Source organism: Perca fluviatilis, chromosome 15 (genome assembly GCF_010015445.1).
Source record: "Perca fluviatilis chromosome 15, GENO_Pfluv_1.0, whole genome shotgun sequence".
Taxonomy (NCBI): Eukaryota; Metazoa; Chordata; class Actinopteri; order Perciformes; family Percidae; genus Perca; species Perca fluviatilis.
The window spans coordinates 32028487-32044758 of record NC_053126.1 but is presented as its reverse complement, the minus strand read 5'-3'; the positions used below and the strand labels follow the sequence as shown (position 1 = coordinate 32044758).

The following is a 16272-nucleotide window of genomic DNA, read 5'->3' as shown; positions in this document are numbered from 1 at the left end:
TAAGCGGCATCGCTGACACTCTGGGTGGATGTTAGAGCGCAGGAGGCCCAGAGCAGCTCTCCCCTGCCCCTCACACTGAATGAGCTGTTATACACAGCACAGCTTCTATAATTCCTCAAGCAGCTGAGAATATCACTCATATTCATAAATTTTCTCATGGTTATGAGTTATGATCCCGCTGATACAAACGGCTGTGTGGATCAGATCACGTCAGCCATTCTGGACTCATTAACAGTTAGATGGCAGCCAAATGCTGCTGGCGTCTCTGCACATGTTACAGCTGCCTCGGAGTGAGAAGACTACATATAATAATAACATCAAATACAGTAATATTAATAACAATATACATGTTACAGCTGCCTCTGGCTGGGAAGACTAAATATAATAATAACATCAAATATAGTAAGAATAATAACAATATACATGTTACAGCTGCCTCTGGCTGGGAAAACTAAATATAATAATACCATAAAATATAGTAATAATAATAACAATATACATGTTACAGCTGCCTCTGGCTGGGAAGACTAAATATAATAATAACATCAAATATAGTAGTAATAATAATAATAACAATGACAGTATACATGTTACAGCTGCCTATGACTGGGCAGGAAAAAAAGTGACCTCAAATATAAAAGTATGTGCACAAAATGCCTAATAACACCAGTATAAGTGTGTGTTACTTCACTCTCTGTAATAACACCCTAAAACATAATTATTATTCAAATGTGCATGGTCCAACCTTTCTCGCCTGCTCACGACATACAAAAGATAATACAACAATAGAAACAATAGAAATGAAACAAAATAAAAAAAGTCCACTTTCTAGCTAGTTATGGAGATTACATTACATGGTGCTCTCAGCCAAACAGCTTGAGAGAGAGAGTGGGAAGTGTGGGTGAAAGCTCTGGGGAAAAAAAGCCTTGTGAATTTATTTCTTTGTTTAACTATTTCCAAAACACACACAAATAAAACACTAGAGATATATCAATAAATTAACGTTCTGACAAAATGTGCACAAGCTTGATAAGGCTACATTACATAAAAACATAAATAAATATAATATATAGGCCTATATCTATAGCCTATATACAAATCATATTATATTATATATACTGTGTGTGTGTATATATATATATATATATATATATATATATATATATATATATATACACACACACATATATATATATATATAATTCAGGGTATTTTTAATAATACTGACAGACAAAATAAAAAGTTCAATAGGTTGTGATTTTACGTGCACCTAATAAAAAAAACTATTTAAAACAAACATAAAACGTCTCCAAATCCCATATGATAATAATAATAATAATAATAATAATAATAATAACGGAAAGGAAAACGTGTTGCAGATGCTTCAAAAAATGTAAAGTAAACCAGTAACTATCACTATTTCCCCACTAAGGTTTCGAATTAAGAATCCAACTTGCAGCAGACAGTCTGATATTATTTGTTCGGCACGAAGTTCGCCCCTGCTGGCCCATTACTTTGAAAACGCTTAAGGCAGCGGCACATACACAGTCCATCGCCCCGGTTCTTCCAAATGATTCCCATCCATCTGCATTCACAGTAGTTGTGTTTCAAAGCCACAAATCTCTGACCAGTTTGATTTCTCGCAGTGAGTCGCCCAGTGGAGCTTCACAGGAAAGATGAGGCTTCCTGCATCTATTTCTTCTGTAATTGTAAAACCACAAGTGGACTCCGCCGATCAGAACACCCGTCAGGGTTTGTTTCATTTGTTCTATTTTACTTTGCTTTAAAAAAGAAAAGAAATCCGATAATATTTCTCCCTTTGGGCCAATAAAGCTCCAGCAGCCTCCTTCTCCTGCTCTTCCTCTCCGTTCTCACGTCAGTTGTTTTGCACACTTCCTATTTTCAAACATGGAAACAAACAGCACGAGAGGAGCACGATGTGCTGCACGCACCGGGGGTCTCGAGCTCACGGGTAAAAAAAATATAAAAATAAAAAAAAAGGAGGAGGGGGTGGGTGGGTGATGAGGGATGCGGGAGCGGATGCGTGCGGGATAGAAGAAGCCGCCGCCGACTGTCGTAAAAAGAGCAAAGAGGAAGGCGGAAAAGGAGAGGTGAGGAGAGAAAGAGGATTCAACGCGGTGCGGCGCAATAAAAGAATATGACGGCAATAAAAGTTTATAGCGTATAAATTTCTGAAGGTTACGAACTAAACGGCTGTAAAGCAAACACGCCGAAAGAAAGAGAAGGGGGGGGGGGCGAGGAAAGACACACAGAGAGTGGGAATATTAGAGGAAAAGTTTCAAATCCCCCAGCATGATAATTTATTTGGTGGTTAGAGTGGGAATGATAGGCGCCGAAGACAGAAGACGAGAGCAAATATTAGTGTTAGGCTTCATCTTGAGATATGAGAAAGAGAGAGGCAGTGGGGAAAGGCCCGGCCATGCAGGGGGAATTCATGTTTGGGATTCTCCTCGTTTGGTGTTGTGCTAGAGTTGTGTAGCAGCGTGGAATGGGGACGAGTCTCCTCTCTTCTTTCTTTTCAGCTTTGGGAGTTTTATGGTTTTGCAGCCGTTTGGCCTTACTGGGGTATGTTTTGTGTGTGTGTGTGTGTGTGTGTGTGTGTGTTGAGGGGCCTTACAGCCTAAGGATGCATCTGAGAGAGACAAAGACAAAGGAGATTGGACAGGAGACGCACGCATGCTCACACACACACACACGCACACAAAAACAACACCACCACAAACATAGCTAGATAGCAGACCCCGACGTACAGGGTGTGTTGTGGCCGGCTCCATGCTTCTTTTCCGGGCTAGGTGCACGGCGGGGCCCGGGCTGAGGCAGAGAAATGTCTGCGTGATGTTGAACCATATGTGGAAACACGGAGGAACCTTCGAGAGGGGTTTTGCCTCCAGAACTGCTGTCTAAAGGTTTAAAAGAGGATTACACGTGTTGTCATTATAGACTACTATTTTTTTTAGACTTATTATTTTTATTTCGCGCTATGTCCTTTCTCTGTGCTTACACCGTTATAGGGGTTCATATTTCCACAGGGCTTAAAACTGAGGATCTGGGCTGCAGTCTCTTCAGATTGGTAACAACCGCTTTTACAGTCTGTTTACAGCCTGTAATTTAGCAATCTGCGCGCACACACACACACACACACACACACACACACACACACACACACACACACACACACACACACACACAGGTCCCTGAAACATAAAAGCAACGATCATCTGCGGTAATAAAACGGGTTTGTCTGGGTTGAACTGGACTCTTCTATACGCGCTTTTTGTTTTCTTTAGTTTTTTTTTTACAGTTTATAGTAGCAGCGATGATGTCTAAAACGAAAAATAATAACAGAATCAAAGATACAATCAATACAAAACTGTAAATATCATAAAACACGTTTATTGTTTAGTGTGTAATTTCATCATTTTTAGTCTTATTTAGTTTAATTGTGTTGCATTAATTAGTATTCTGTATTTTATTTGCAAACGGGCCTGTATAGAAACCGCAAAAAAGGTCACTAATTAGTTATTTAAATGTATAGCCTTATATAACAGTCCAACATATATAGGCTATATGTAAGCCAGTATATATACAGCAGTAATATGCGCACATATCCCCTGTATTAAAATGTTAAAATTATCAATAACATATAGGCAATTTAACACATTTAGTCAAAAAAATAGTGCAACGTGCGTTTATACAGTAAAGATACAGAGTTGTAGCTTCAAACAGACTTAGCAGTGTCAGCCTAATGTATTTACCTACAATTACAAGGAAAAGCGCTATGAGATAATATAAGAAAGAAAGTATTAGGTGATTCAATATTTGCGGTTATTAAAGTATAAAGTAAGCTATACAGCTCAGACCTGACTGCCTAACAGTCGGAATAAAATGAAGCCTATTGTTAACACAATATTGCTTCAGTGCTATATACGCTGTGAGTCAGTGTTTTTCAGTTATAACAACTCATTAATTGTATCTGCAAGACAATATTTGGTTTGGATTATTTTCCTTTACATTTCCATGTGACAGGTCTGTCTTCATCAAGCAAATCCCAAATCAACCCTCACATCTGGCCTCCAATTACAACTGTTTTATTTTAAATCAGATTATATAGGCTTTATGTGCAGACTTAATAGAACTATAAAGATGCATTAAAGAGCGACGTTCTCCCTGGGCCTTACTGCAACCCGCCGCTTGATGGCACTCTTGCTCCACCGATAAAACAGGCCTCGCCTGATGCTTTGCTTGCGTCCATGGAAGACTCACACATGCATGGGCCCCTTTAAGGGGGTGAAACTTGTATTTCTTTCCTTAGTGTATTTAAAGAGGCTATTTTCTAAAGAGAAGTGAGGTGATTAGGCCACTTTTTGACTTTGCTTTAGAACATTCTGACATCCGAAGCAGTTTCAGGTTATGTTCACATCGTACAGGGATGAAAAGGAAGGGTTGGGGCCTTGGAAAATAGGCGTTCAGGATACGTATGGGCTGCCAGGAAATGGTTATTTTTCCTACTGAAAATTTTACACCAAGGACGTTCGCTACTTATCCACTTTCTGGCTCTGCTCATGTAGAAGGTGGTTGTGTAATGGGTGCCAGAACATTTTTTCCTCAAAATGTGAGGGATGTATTAGGATGAATAACTTGCAGCGCATATAAGAGGTCACATAGGTCTTTATGTGCACTGCTGCGGTGGCCAAATCCATTCTTTCCAGATGTTTTAGTCAGTGAAGACGCAGAGGACGTGACGCAAAAGACGCGAGGGGTGAAATCTAGTTTTGATGTTTCTTCCTCCAAATGCATCGCGGTGAGTGTGGAGCCAGTTATTTAAAGCGTCCCTGATGCTCATTTAGGCCGCTTGTTGTTTTGCCCAAATGTGTGTATTCTGCTGGAATGACCCAAAGACATTGCTTCCACGGTCTGGCTTTGACAGCGGGGATGTGTGGGAAGTTCTCCAGGCGCGTGGAAACGACATTCACATCACACCATGCAGACAACAGCTCTCATAAGCAAACACTTTATTGGAAGTGTAAAACACGGCGCAGTGAAGTTTCAACAAGATCATATTCTGGGCAATAAATAGAAAAAATACTGCGGCAATTACTCCTCGGAAAGTCGGGCGTACAATCAGCTGATTTACCACAACCCAGTCTGTAATTCAGGCGGTTGCTGGCAACATTTGGGTCTCTTGTGTCAGCGCGGTATAATCTAAATAAATAAAATTCGGGTAATGCCTTTTTTATTTGGCTGATGTGAGCCGAAATGGACGCGATAACTTCCATGTTGGAAATAAACTGATAGCTCCAAAACAAAATAATCAAAAGGAGAAATTCTAATTTAGGTCTCACACAGGCTACTGTACCTGCAGAAACCTCCATCACCGAGTCCTCATATCTGATTAATCAGCATTTTCCAGGCCTGTAGTGGGCACAGATTTTTGGAAAATAATTCTTGATCTAAGTAGAAATAACTCCACAGTTGAGTCTGTTGAGTCTACAAGGCCAAGCTTAACCTTCCCACAACTCATCCCTCGTAAGAAAAGTCCTCCTTCTACCTCAGCTTACATTCCAACAGGAAGGACCACAGCCTTATGGAAAACATGGCGAAAATGACAATTAAATACCAGGCTGGGACGAGGCGTTTACGGCCTCCGGTCGCGCAAAGTGCGCGTCGTAAAAAAACTCCTTTTTTGTTTCTCTGCTGCAAGGACGTAAACAAGCAAACACTGCCCCTCCGCTTTATGGAGCTTTATAGTTTGTAAACGCGTTTACAGCCACTTTCTCCTAGCCTATTACCCTCCCCAGCCCTCCTTACATGTTTATGGAGATCATATTTATAAAAGTATACGATGATCAGAAAGCATGCGTGCAGGAGCTCGTCTATTTTCTGACCAGCAGCAGTCGGATTGGAATGGAGGACAAGAAAGGCTCTGACAACTGGTTTTAAAACCTCAATTACATTTATAGGCCGGTACTTGTTAAAACCAATACCAATTAGAAAGCAATACCCGTCTCCCCTCTCTCTCTCTCTCTCTCTCTCTCTCTCTCTCTCTCTCTCTCTCTCTCTCTCTCTCCTCAGCCTGTGGTGACCTCTCTCGCAGGCTCCCTGACATTTTCGGGCCTCATTCGCTTCGCTCCCTCCTTTAAGGATTCAAGGAGAGACATGAGAAAAGGCAATTAATGAGAGGGAGAGAGAGATGCTCCCAACGATGCAATGCAATACTGTTACCCCCTCCCCCCCAACCAGCATCACCGCCCAACCTCAATCTCAGCTTTAAGTAAAAAAAAATTCCATCTCCGCTTCTCTTGGTTGGTTGGCTGGACTAGTTGGTGTGTGTGTGTGTGTGTGTGTGTGTGCACTTGATCAGATGCAAAGCGGCAGAATTCTCATTATCCCCCCACACACACACACACACATACACAGACTCTGATGCCCCCGCCCTCCTCCTCTCTTCTCTTATCCTCTTTTTCTTCATTCTCTCACTCCCTTTGCATTATCACAGGCGCACGGAACTCCTCGAGCCGACGCCGGGAGAATATCATCTAGTCTTACAGGCGCGTGCACGTACAAGAGCAAAAACAAGAAGAAAAAAAGTGTAATGGGTTTTTTGTATATGGGTTTTTGTGTGTGTGTGCGCGCGCACACGCTCGTGCACGTTTGCCTGTGTGCGTGGAAAAGCCAATGGGATGAAGAGCTGATAATAGATGCAAATTATCCCTGAAACCGACACACACATACACACACAAGGGCCAGGAGGAGAGAGAGAGTGCGCGCTTGAGAGAGCCGTAGAGAGAGAGAGAGAGAGAGAGAGAGAGAGAGAGAGAGAGAGAGAGAGAGAGAGAAAATATGAAACAACTCATTTGCAGAGGAGTAAATCACGGAATACCCGTTTGAGAGCGCGACAGGGCTCCTGCTTACAGCGCTAACACCGGAATTGTGATGCGCACGAGCCCTTCCTCCTCCTCTACTTCTCCCTCTTCTTCTCCTTCACCTTCTTTTTCTTCTTCTTCGCTGGAGAGTTTATGGAATCGGTGTGATTGTTGTTATTGTTGTTGCGGTGGTTGTGGCTGTTTGTGCTCTGGCTGGCTGCCGTTACCGTTACTCACACCGCTCGTCTGTTGTGGCCGTGAAGTGAAACGCCACAACAACGGTCACCGACACCGGCGGCAGACCTGCCTCACTCTCTGTCTCTCCCTCCCCTTCGTCTCCGTGTGTGTGTCGGTGTTTCTCTGCCTCAAACCGCACGACAGAAGCAGAAAAAAAGAAAAAACAATTGAAAGCCGCGGCTCGCTTCCTTCAGTCCCACTCTGACTCTACTGAGCCGTACACACACTGAAACAACAATAAACACCAACACAAAAGATGAGTTCATATTTCGTCAACTCGCTCTTCTCCAAATATAAAAGCGGGGACTCGTTACGTCCGAACTACTACGAGTGCGGTTTCGCGCAGGACCTGGCCGGCAGCCGGCCCACCGTGGTGTACGGCCCGGGCTCCGGCGCCACCTTCCAGCACGCTCCGCAGATCCAGGACTTCTACCACCACAGCGCTTCCACGCTGCCCAGCAACCCGTACCAGCAGAGCCCATGCGCGGTCACATGCCACGGCGAGCCGGGCAACTTCTACGGATACGACGCCCTGCAGCGGCAGACGCTTTTCGGGGCCCAGGACGCGGATCTGGTCCAGTACAGCGACTGCAAACTGGGAAGCGCGCCGGGGCTCGGCAGCGAGGACGCGGAGGGAACCGAGCAGAGCCCCTCACCGACGCAGCTGTTCCCCTGGATGAGGCCGCAAGGTGAGGAAATGGATAGACTGGCTGCAATGATTATTAGTATTATAATTTATTTTTTATAGCTTACGTTGTTTAACGCATATCGTGCCGAATCCTCTTTCCCTGAAGGTGAGTGACCATGGTAGGAGCAAAGCTGCTGCTCCCCCAGGAAGGGAAGGCAGAGAATGTAGACACACAGTAGGAAACAGTGGAAGAAAGTTGGGAAAGTGGTTTTAAAAGAAACAATTTAAGCAGGGTAATTAGAGCTTCCTGCGTTCAAAGCACGTTTATGGTTTTATTGGCAGCACCAAAACTTGTGAATGACTTTAGGGTTTAATTACCCCGGCCATATACTGAGAGAAAGGACGGGAGGAGCCGGGATAGAGAGAGGGATAGAAAGCAGTCAAAATACGCGAGAGATGGTAGGGAGGGAGGGGGGTTGTTCCTGAAAAAAAACCTCCAAAAACCGAGAAACCCCTTTTTACAGCAGATGGGAAAGAGTTGGTGGATATAGTTGTTTCCAGTCGCACAGACCCGTTTTAGACATGCAGCTCTGACCCGTGTTAAACTTTTACTGCCTTTTTTTTTTTTTTTGTTGCTTTTACGACTTGCCTGTGGTCTTCGGGATTATCTGACTACACGGTGGCCAGTTGCCACAGGGTTAAAGCAGGGAGGAGTGCATGTGTGTAGGCTATGCGTGGATATAGAGGATAAAGGGGAAATAGAGGACTCTTTCTCTGATGTAGCACCTTCGCAGCGTGTGTGATCTCTAAACACGCTGGCCTGTCTGATCCGCTGACCCAAATATCAAATCATCCCATGTTGTCCGTGTGGTTCAAATTTCAGCTGGCTTGCTTTTGTGTCCTGTGTGTGTGTGTGTGTGTGTGTGTGTGTGTGTGTGTGTGTGTGTGTGTGTGTGTGTGTTTGGCTTTGTGTGTTTGTGTCTCGCACAGTCTGTGAATATGGATCAGGCCCGATTGCTCCAACACGATCAGATTATAAATCTTACTGGAATGTGATTTCTAAATAACATATTTGCATTAGAGGGAAGCCAAGATAATAATTGATGGCTTAAACCAACACCACAATAAGACTGATTATGCAAGGAGGCAATTCTGTGTTAGAGAGGCATAGACTTAAAGGAAGAGAGAGAGAGAGAGAGAGAGAGAGATCAGTGAATGGATTGACATGTATAGTAGCCTATTTTGTTTGAGCCCATATTTCTTGCTGTGTGTGTGTGTGTTTGTGTGAAAGAGAGAGAGAGAGAGAGAGAGAGAGAGAGGGAGAGAGTTTATTGCTAATGTTCTCGGTTGTATTTTTTAAAGTGGGACAGCAGACGGGTTATAGCCTGTGCAGGACTTTTGTGGCTTCATGATTATGACCATAAAATAGAAAAATAATAAATAAAAAAAACAACACAGGTCTGTATTCAGCTCGAGCTGCGTTCTCTTGATCCATATAAGACTAAAACCTGCTATAACAGTAGTAATAATAATAGCTAATTCACATTTACGCACGTAAGACTGAACACTTTTGCTTTTCAGTGCCTCCCAGCAGTGTGTGCGTGCGTGTGTGTGTGCGCGCTTGCTTGCGTTGCTCCCTGTGTATTGTAGTGTATGCATTGAAAGCTTCCTGTTTGTGCGGCCTGTAAATTGTCATAATTTACACCTTTGAAGCCTCTTTCATATTATTCCAGCACTTGCCTGCCCCTGCTCCGCTGTGTGCGTAACGGCTTGTCAAATTATTCCCAGTTTCAAATCCTACTGGCCACACTCATACGCGGGGCAAAAAAAAAAAGTCCTTAGTCCTTCTTTACCAACGATGACAGTGATCTGTCCCATGATTAATAGTTTCCAAACAGTATACTTGCGCTTAACAGCGTGTCGGTCCGGGTGCAGGCAGCTCCGATCATCCGGGGGCCGAAAAGTCAAAACAGGAAACCAGGCGTTTTAAGCCGCTGAAGTCCGAGAACGCTGTATTCGCACGCAGTTACAGCCCGTGCACGGCTTGATGGGATATTATCGTTGCTCAGCGTGAAGATTTATTAGTTATAATAGTAGAAAAAAGGCGGACGGTCTTGTGTGGGTGAAACGGGAGGACTGAGCGCAGCGGTTATCCTCCCCGTTTACCTCGGAAATCCCCCTTTAACGAGGGGGAACATTTCATAATTTGTACTATAAAGAGGGATATCGCCTCCTCCACCTTTTATGTTATAACCAGCACCAGAGGAGGCTCCTACTCATTGAATATGTCTTGAAATGCTCTTGAGCCCCCAAGCTGGAGGTTTAATATCCGAGTTTGATTTTAAACTCGTGGATATGAGCCGTTTTACGACTGTTACCGCTGAGGTTAGAAATGTTGATGAATCATAGTCTCTGTACTTTCTCTTTGAAAATAAAAATAGAATTAAGTCTGATTAGGCCGAAGAATTAACGTTGTGTCCTTTGCCTCGGCTCTCATTGGCATCTGTTGTCGAGTGGAAACCTCGTTTCTGCTTCCTCCAAAATGTCAACTGCAGACTGCCATGCATTTCTTTACGGCTTATCTAATTGGCTTTGTAAAGGTTTCATAGGTCTTAAAAATGTTTCACTATCCCAAGACTGCCCAAGACCACATAATCCTTCAGCTGACTCAAAAAACAGAACCATGCCAAAGAAATGATACAAATTGGAGGATTTATTCCTCCAAAAGCTGTTTGATCTATCTCAGTTGTGTATGGACTGGGTGGTGTTTTTGTGCATTGCACTGACGCAGCCATGGTTGGGGGTTAAATTCTCGATGCATGTTGCACCGTCAAAAAAAACCTCCGGATCAAAGCGTCCGTGCTGTCATTTTATCCAGGAAAGTGTTTCACATTTCCCTTAATTCATGGCTGGTGACAGCAGTGAATGTGGCGCCCACTTCCATTTGGTCCCTACAGCACGAGATCACGGCGCCAGCCCTGTGACAGATAACACATACAAGACATTTACATCACTTACAAGTTCATGCATTTCCATAAAGAGTCCCTTGTCTGCTTCTTGTGGCTGTTTTACCATAAAAAGCAGGTCTGTGCCCATAGACGGACACTATGTGGAAATCCAATGAGAGCATGAGAGTCGCAGTACTTACAAGCAGGAAGCATCCTGCTGGACTTAACTTTGTGGTAGATAGCCTATATAATGGACATTGAAGATACTTTTCACCCCGTACCTGCAGGCTTTGTATAATGTGATCAGTAGATAGACTGATTATAGCAGTAAATATACTTCCTTTGAAGACATTACCCTCTCCTTTAATTTAACCCAGAAACGTTACTGTCCTGGAAGAAATATATACGCGCGCGTGTGTGTGTGTGTGTGTGTGTGTGTGTGTGTGTGTGTGTGTGTGTGTGGGAGATGTGTTCAGACCAGATAGTTACCAAGAAAATGTTACTTTCCAAAAACAGTTTTTTCTTTAATTTATCAGAAATATTTCAATTCTGGAGGTTGTGGTGTGTTCTGTTCTTCTCAGTAACATTAGCTATGAACAATAATGCTTAACTTGCCAGTTTTGCAAAATCTGAATCGGATCAGTCAATTAGAAGCAGCATTTTTTTTAACTTCAAATCTTTATGATCACAGGCATTTTTATGATGCAGTAATCAAAGAGGAACACAAACAGTTGTATGGAATTATATACATATAATAAATGTCCTGTATGTGTAAGCTGTCGGGAGTTTGCTGCTCACGGTTAATTGTGCCAGATTTATTCGCCCTTTTGGTACTGACATAACATCTAGTTTATTTTGAATAATTTAAACGATAATTCAAGTTTCAGGTTATGCAAACATCACGTGTAATAATAATGTATTCATAAATGTGTTTATATTTTTCAGTAGGCTTACCTAAGTTGGAAAATGGGGCAACGTTAAGCATTTATATGAACTAATTACCATATATTAATCATTATAGTATCATCCAGTTGGCTGAAATACGCCTGTAGGAAATATTTAATAAGCTTGCAAGGGCATTATGTCTGTCCTCTTTTGGTTCATGAAATGCAGATGATACTATTTCACGGGTTATGAATTAAAACAAAGTCATACACCTTTTTGTCCAATGATTGTCCAACGTGTGTGCAGTAAACACAACATCTGACCTTGCGTGTGTATTATGTATTTATGAGTTGTAGCCTAGACTGTCTGGGTACCGGTTCTCTGCCGCAGCTCAAATACACGAAAAGAGAAACCAAAAACAGCAGAGTGAATGAAAACCTGCTGGTTCGGAAATATTGTGTCTACACCTTCACTTTGCATTGTTAGCACCATTTCTAATTAAAAGTCTTTGATCGTCATTAGAGGCACGTTCTTTCTTCTCTGTCTCTGATCTTTACGGTGCGGGATCATTTTTCCCTTTGAAAAGTGTTTATGATGTATTTATAGCATCAAATATTCATGTGCACTTCTGTGAGTGCTCAGTAGATTCTGTTTATGTAACTGTTGCAGAATTTGTTTTTGTTCTTGGACTCGTGTAAAGAGTAGCAGGCTAGCAAGATAAGTGTGTGTGTGTGTGTGTGTGTGTGTGTGTGTGTGTGTGTGTGTGTGTGTGTGTGCGTGTGTGTGTGCGTGCGTGTGTGTTTGTGCGTGTGTGTGTGTGTGTAGACACAGAGAGCATCCTTTCTATAGGACCCCTGTACATTAACCTCATTTTAGGATCACTCTATATATATATATACAAAAAAAAAAAAATATATATATATATATATATATATATATATATATATATATATAATTTTATTTTCTTTTTTTCTTTTTCACATCTATCACGTCGCATTCTAACATTAAGGACATCACCAATTTGACATGAACATATCTCTTATGTTATATTATGAACTCAATGTGAATCTCAATTCAATAGCAACAGTAATTTCTCCTAACATTAATGAAATGAACCGAAGTGGACCGTTCTGAATCCAACAAAACATAACCAACAAGTTCTACATTTTCAAATTGTCTGACTTTGAAAACTGGCGCAAGCAATCAGTTAATTCACAACGTGTTGATTGTCGTCAATCGATTGATGACATCTGACGATTGATTTGTTATCAATGAATTGTTCATTATTTTTCAAAAGACATGCCAAACAATATTTTCTTTCCGCTTCTTAAATGTAAACATGTGATCTTTTTTAGGCTATATCATTGTAACTCTGGGTTTGGGACTCTCGACTGGACCAAAACATTGTTGTATGAAGATGTCCCGTTGGGTCCTTGGGACTTGTTAGGGGCATTTTTCTTTTAAAATAATCAATCAATACCTAGGCTACATAAGCAAAAGTTGTGATTTTTCAGTCAATATTGTTTATTTTGTTGTCCTGTTATTTGACATGTTTTTCCTCAACATGTCAGTGTTTAGATAAAAAGCCGAACATGAATAGTCTATAGTCTTTTGAATCACCAACCTACCAGGCCTATATGTTAGTTTGGTTTTTATGTAAGGGGCCATGACAGTGTAGTTTTGACACTGATAATGTCCATCCCCCTCCCCATTCTCCCCCCTCACCCCACCTTCCCACCAGTAGCTGCGGGCAGGAGGCGGGGCCGCCAGACCTACAGCCGCTACCAGACCCTGGAGCTGGAGAAGGAGTTCCTGTTCAACCCCTACCTGACCCGGAAGCGCCGCATCGAGGTGTCGCACGCGCTGGCTCTGACGGAGCGGCAGGTGAAGATCTGGTTCCAGAACCGGAGGATGAAGTGGAAGAAGGAGAACAACAAGGACAAGTTCCCGAGCAGCAAGAGCGAACAGGAGGCGGTGGAGAGGGAGAGGAGGGAGAAGGAGCTGCGGGACGGCAGCGGAAGCGGAGAAGGGGAAGGTGGTGAAGGAGGAGGAGGCTCGGCGGTGGCGGTGGCGGTGGCGGGCACGGCGGGGTCACAGGCCTCCGGGAACGAGGATTGCTGCGAGAAAACCCACAAGCAAATGTAGGGAGGAGAGCGGTGAAATTATGAGGAAGAGGGGGGGAGGGCTGAAGGGCGAGAGATGGAGGACGAGTAGGGTGTAAGTGTTGGACCGGATGGGGAGAGGGGGGGAGTGGGTGTTTTTTGTCTTAATTGAGGCCATTTGGACTGCTCCGCTTTCTCCACAATTGAATTGATGGAAAGGAACTTGACTCTCCAAAATGGCGATTGGTGAGCCGGACGGACTGGAGGGGCCTCGCGCCTCTGTCTGCTGACTGTAAAAACCATGGGGGGGGGGGGTTCAAAATGAAGCAAGAAAGTGAACTTTAAAAAAAAGAAGAAAAAAAACATGAGGCGGGGTGGATCCATCCAAGTCAAACAAACATAGTCTACTCTAGTGTTTAAAAAGAAGAAAAAAAAAAGAAAAAAAGAAAGTAAAATGATAGCTTCCTTTCTTTGTGGAACAATTATCGTGGAAACATTTCTATATTGTTAGAAGTTTATCATTAACAATTTTATCTTTGGCAGCTGTATAGTTTTTAAGTTAAAAAATGATGATGGTGCACTTTTTACTGTACTTCTCACTTCTATGTTGTTGTTGTTGTTGTTGTTATGGCAATGATTGATTGATTGATTGATGATAATGATGATTATGATGATGACGATAATGACGACGTAGCAATTAATGAAATTTCCAACAACATGAAACTGCCTATTTATGCCGTTTTAGTAGGTCGGGTCTCTTTTTTACACACTCTAATTGTCGTTTTTCGTTTTAGTTCGTTTTTTGATCGGTGGTGTTTGTTTTATGTTGTCTTCCTTTTCTCTTTTTGGGTAAAAAGCATGCGCACAGTGCAGATTAAAAAAAAGAGAACATTCATAAAAATAAAAACGAGGAAAAATGTAATAAACATGATCGCGTTCTGCATTTAATGTGAAGTGTCTGTTATGAGTCGATCAGGGTGGATTTTATGGTCACTCAATTATTTATTAAGAAGAAGATGCAAGTCCGAGGTATTATGACCACTCTATAATCAAAAACATTGGACAGAAGAAAAGAAATGCTGTGTGTGAAATGTTGCTACCCTCTTTCCATTTCTATTCTGTTTTATTAACCCTTTCTCCTCTTCCTTTCTTCCCTCGCCTCCTCTCCGTTCACCTCTCCCATTCCCTTCCTCCCTCTCTCTCCTCTCTGTTCACTCTGTCAGCACCCAGACTGATAAAACCGTTCAGTTCACGAGGCCAAACATTTAAGCCACGACTCGGAAATCTCCTCTTAAAACAACAGACACACACACACACACAACCCACAACCTATCCAAACATCCCTTTATTTATGGCCTGGTCCTCCACCTCCACTTACATTATTCCAGGCCTCTAGATTCACTATTACACAGCCTTCCATCATCATCACGATGACTAGTTGAGCTCGAATTGTTTCCATCTGGGAAGATCAAACACACTGAGCATGCGTATTTACCCATGCGTATTTATCTTCATACATTGAACTTCAGCTTGTTATTCAGACGGTAGGGGGAATCCCCGGTGTCATCAAAGCATTAAATATTGGTCTGATCATCTTTCCAGGAAACAGACGTATTGTTTTTCGTTGAAAGCTATAGGAAGTCGAACACAGCCGTGTGTATTTTTGCATGTTAGGGCATTTCAGACACAGAGGCTGCAGACGTTACAGAGGCTATACACACCGAGCTGCCTCCACCAACAGTAAGCTAGGAGTCCACATTAATGCAGTCCGGTTTCATTTTTGACAATGCTCTTGAAGGCCTTCCCAACTTGTTGTTATATTGACATTTTAGCCCGCTCAAGTTAAAGGAGTAAAGGAGCAGCGATGTAATTTTGCACTTCCAGAAAGCTTAAGGACTGACCATAGATTTTAAAAATGATCAAAATATTACCAATAAAACCCACGATATCCTAACGTTGGTCCATAGTATGGGTCAAGTTCCAAAAACACTGGAAGTCTGATCTGCAGTCCAAGCCCAGATGACGATTATTATAGACTGTTTTCACAGGCCGGGTCTTTGTAATGAGTAAACAAGTGCCCATTTAAGTTGTCCAATTGACACCTTATGGCTTGGTTTGGTGCAATGACAACATTGTAACATATGGATAAAATATAACATATGCTTTGTCAGGGATAGAACGAGGAAGTCCTGGATGTATTTTGATTGCTGTCCACCAACCTTTATCAGGACGGAGACAGGCATTCAATGTCTGACATTGAAACTCATTGCGCATGGCCAAAAAAAAATGTCAACCACAGGGTAGCTTCATTATGTGCATATACAGTATATATGTCCCTAAACGGACTAGTGTTCATATGTTGAAACCACACCTGGCTCCAGGTTATCTGCACAAATTTGACTACACAGCTTGAATTTTCACCATGAGCACAACGTGATAATTAATTAGTTAAAACTCGATTCCAAAAGACAAGGCCACAATGAAGTAAAACCTGCCTTTGTTCATAGCATATTCTCACAAATGTCATTCAATCAAATGACCAAAAGCCAGTTGACACAAATGGACCTGGAGGGGTGCTCGTTGGTAAC

The 16272-nt window shown here is 42.4% G+C and overlaps 1 protein-coding gene across 2 annotated transcripts; it reads left to right on the top strand.

The window, feature by feature from the left end:
- The first annotated feature begins 6523 nt into the window (after positions 1-6523).
- hoxb8a (homeobox B8a) lies at positions 6524-13978 on the top strand. 2 transcript variants are annotated; one of them, XM_039824220.1, is made up of 2 exons: positions 6524-7810; positions 13324-13978. In XM_039824220.1, the coding sequence occupies exons 1-2, from the start codon at positions 7378-7380 to the stop codon at positions 13725-13727; spliced, it is 837 nt and encodes a 278-aa protein (XP_039680154.1). In that variant the 5' UTR covers positions 6524-7377; the 3' UTR covers positions 13728-13978. The 2 variants fall into 2 exon arrangements, with proteins under 2 accessions (XP_039680154.1, XP_039680155.1); XM_039824221.1 differs by having other exon boundaries at positions 6530-7810; positions 13327-13978.
- The last annotated feature ends 2294 nt before the right edge of the window (positions 13979-16272 follow it).